Here is a 2,778-nt window from a genome sequence, read left to right on the forward strand (position 1 = left end):
ATAAAGTAGATAAATGTTTTAATTTAGAGATAATCAGGATCATTGATCGTCCTCCAAACATCTGGAACAGCTGCTTCCTGATTAAGAACCAATCAGACGTCACGCTGCTGGGATCAGCTGATCTGGTCTAAAGCTCAGGGACCAGCTGGTCTCCAGGTTTAATTCAGATTAATGAATGTGGATCAAACATCACATGAGTCCTGGAGGGAAAGACACGCTATGGTACAAGAAATTATAAAAATAAGATTCTGGATTCTCTTCCATTCTTTGTACATGTGTGAGTCTCTGACGTCCACTAGGACACGAAGACAGCACTGCCGTCCCTCAAGTGTCCGTTGGAGCAGACGTCCCCCCGAGATGCTGAGACACCGTCTGTCCTCTGTGGACAACACAACTCTGAGTCCAAGCCCAAGATGGAGCTGATGGAGTGAGGCAAGTCCTGGAGACGACAGAGGACAGAGTGAGACAGAGTGAGACAGAGTGAGACAGAGAACAGAGAGAGACAGAGTGAGACAGAGTGAGACAGAGGACAGAGAGAGACAGAGGACACACCTTACAGCTCTGGACCTGCAGACAGATGCTCTCAGCCTTCTGAAGAATCTCCTCCACGTCCAGTTTCATAGAGAGTTCGTTAATGTGCTGAAACACACGATCAATACGTTGATCAACATGATGAACAATACGTTGATCAATACGTTGATCAACATGATGAACAATACGTTGATCAATACGTTGATCAACATGATGAACAATACGTTGAACAATACGTTGATCAACATGATGATCAATACGTTGATCAACATGTCGTCACCTTGAGGATCTCGTTGAAGCCATAGTTCTCCTCCATGATCTTCTGTTTCTCTGAGTCCAGGATGGCGCAGCAGATCAGCAGGTGGAAGTTCTGACAGGGAAGCCCGGTCCACATCACCTGGGGGTCCAGAACCAGAGACTCAGACTAAAGACTCAGGGACTCAGGGACTCAGAGACTCAGAGACTCAGAGACTAAAGACTAAAGACTCAGGTCCTCAGAGACTCAGAGACTCAGGGACTCAGGGACTCAGGGACTAAAGACTAAAGACTCAGGTCCTCAGAGACTAAAGACTAAAGACTCAGGTCCTCATAGAGTCATAGAACAGTGACGATGGGATCAGAAGATAAACTGGTTTTAATTAAACTGATCAGACATGTTTCTTTCTGGTCTGATGAGAGTTGAAATATCATTTAAACTCAGGTTATCAGAGTGAAATAAAGATTAATGCTGAATCATTTTAAATTAATTTCATATTTAGACAGAGAGTGAAAGAGGGGAGCCGTCGTACCGACCTCCCAGAGCCGCAGGACGTCCTGGAAACTGAGCTCCCTCTTAAACCTGATCAACAGCCACCGGAAACAGAAGTAGAGGAAACCGGAGTCCTGGGACTCTGGAGGAGGAGGAGGAACATTTAAATCAGACCAGACGTCGCCATGGACGATGTGATGTCATGGATCATGTGACATACCCAGGTAGTTCCAGAAGGACAGGTCCAGGAGTCTGAGGAGCGTACTGAGCTGGATCAGTTGAGTCTTCATTCCCTGCATCTGCTCCTCAAAGTTCTGGTGCTGCAACAACAACAATGATCCAAACCGAACCACTGATGATCAGCTGATCCAATAACTGAATGACAAATAGTGTATCACTAATTATACTTGACTGTTTCTAAACTAATAATTCTTAAAGTCTTTCTCAGTTCCAACCATCTGGTCCATGAAGGAGACGAAGCACCAGAAGGCGTCCACCTCGTTCTCCATGACGTAGAGGATGGGGGACAGCAGGTCACTCATCCCCTGGACGTAACCTGGAGGACACAGAGACTCATTAACCTGAGGACACCAGGAACTTCTCACAGGAACCAGGAACCACCTGGAACCACAGACTGGATTAACTCTCGTCAAACACCAGGGGGCGCTGGAGTGTCCAGTGAGATGAGGAGAAGGAGCTGGTTTCTGCCTCCGACACATTTAAATAGAGCGTCTCACCCAGGTCAAAGTCGTACATGCAGTAGGTCATGAGGATGTCGTGGAGGAGAACCAGGCCGGGGTTGTCGATGCCTTCATAGAACCGGTTGGTTCTGTCGGTTCTGTTCACGTCTTTCTCTGAAACCAGTGAAGACAGAAGTCGTTTAATAAAGTGTTTCCTCTAAACAATTAATACTTCAAACATCTCTGAGGCTGCTGGTCACATGACCCCAGCAGGGGACCCCAGCAGGGGACCCCAGCAGGTGGTTCCTCTCACCGATCAGACTCCTGTAGTCTCTCAGTCTGGAGTTCCTCTTCTCTTGTTCCTCACTCACTGATTTCCACTGAAGCTTCATCCTGAAATATTCGTCTCTGTCCACAGAGACACAAACAACATCCAGTTAAGACTGCCTGCCTTATACAACACCTCGTCCTCCTCTACACCTCGTCCTCCTCTACACCTCGTCCTCCTCTACACCCCCCCTTATACAGAAGATGATTGATTAGTGTGTGAGTGTCGTACGTCTTGATTCTCTGCAGAGACTTCCTGTCCTCCACAGAACTGTCCCAGGGAAAATACCCCAACAGGAACTTCCAGGCCTCTTTCCTCACGGCGTGACAGAGCCCCTGCAAACACGTCAACAACAACACGTCAACAATAACACGTCAACAACAACACGTCAACAACAACACGTCAATGTCAACATTATTGTGTGTTAATAACGTGCCCCCTTGAAGATGGCGTGTCTCAGCTGTGGGACGTCCCTCATCCTTCCCTCTGGA

General features: G+C 47.4%; 1 protein-coding gene across 2 annotated transcripts in view; it reads right to left on the minus strand.

Moving 5' to 3' along the window:
* Window positions 1-2,778, minus strand: part of tbc1d15 (TBC1 domain family, member 15) — a 12,542-nt gene continuing 9,764 nt past the window's right edge. The window contains exons 8-17 of one of the 2 annotated variants that reach the window (XM_084555038.1): window positions 2,724-2,778; window positions 2,519-2,622; window positions 2,273-2,367; window positions 2,017-2,133; window positions 1,735-1,835; window positions 1,500-1,599; window positions 1,324-1,421; window positions 812-928; window positions 553-639; window positions 1-439 (exon numbers count right to left, since the gene is read on the minus strand). The exon at window positions 2,724-2,778 is cut by the window's right edge and continues 74 nt beyond it. In XM_084555038.1, coding sequence (XP_084411164.1) covers window positions 296-439; window positions 553-639; window positions 812-928; window positions 1,324-1,421; window positions 1,500-1,599; window positions 1,735-1,835; window positions 2,017-2,133; window positions 2,273-2,367; window positions 2,519-2,622; window positions 2,724-2,778 — 1,018 coding nt within the window. In that variant the 3' untranslated portion in view covers window positions 1-295. Of the gene's footprint in view, window positions 440-552; window positions 640-811; window positions 929-1,319; window positions 1,422-1,499; window positions 1,600-1,734; window positions 1,836-2,016; window positions 2,134-2,272; window positions 2,368-2,518; window positions 2,623-2,723 lie in introns of both variants that reach the window. The other variant, XR_014699329.1, reaches the window with a different exon arrangement.

The sequence above is a fragment of the Chelon labrosus genome, assembly GCF_963514085.1.
Source record: "Chelon labrosus genome assembly, chromosome: 11".
Lineage (NCBI taxonomy): Eukaryota > Metazoa > Chordata > Actinopteri > Mugiliformes > Mugilidae > Chelon > Chelon labrosus.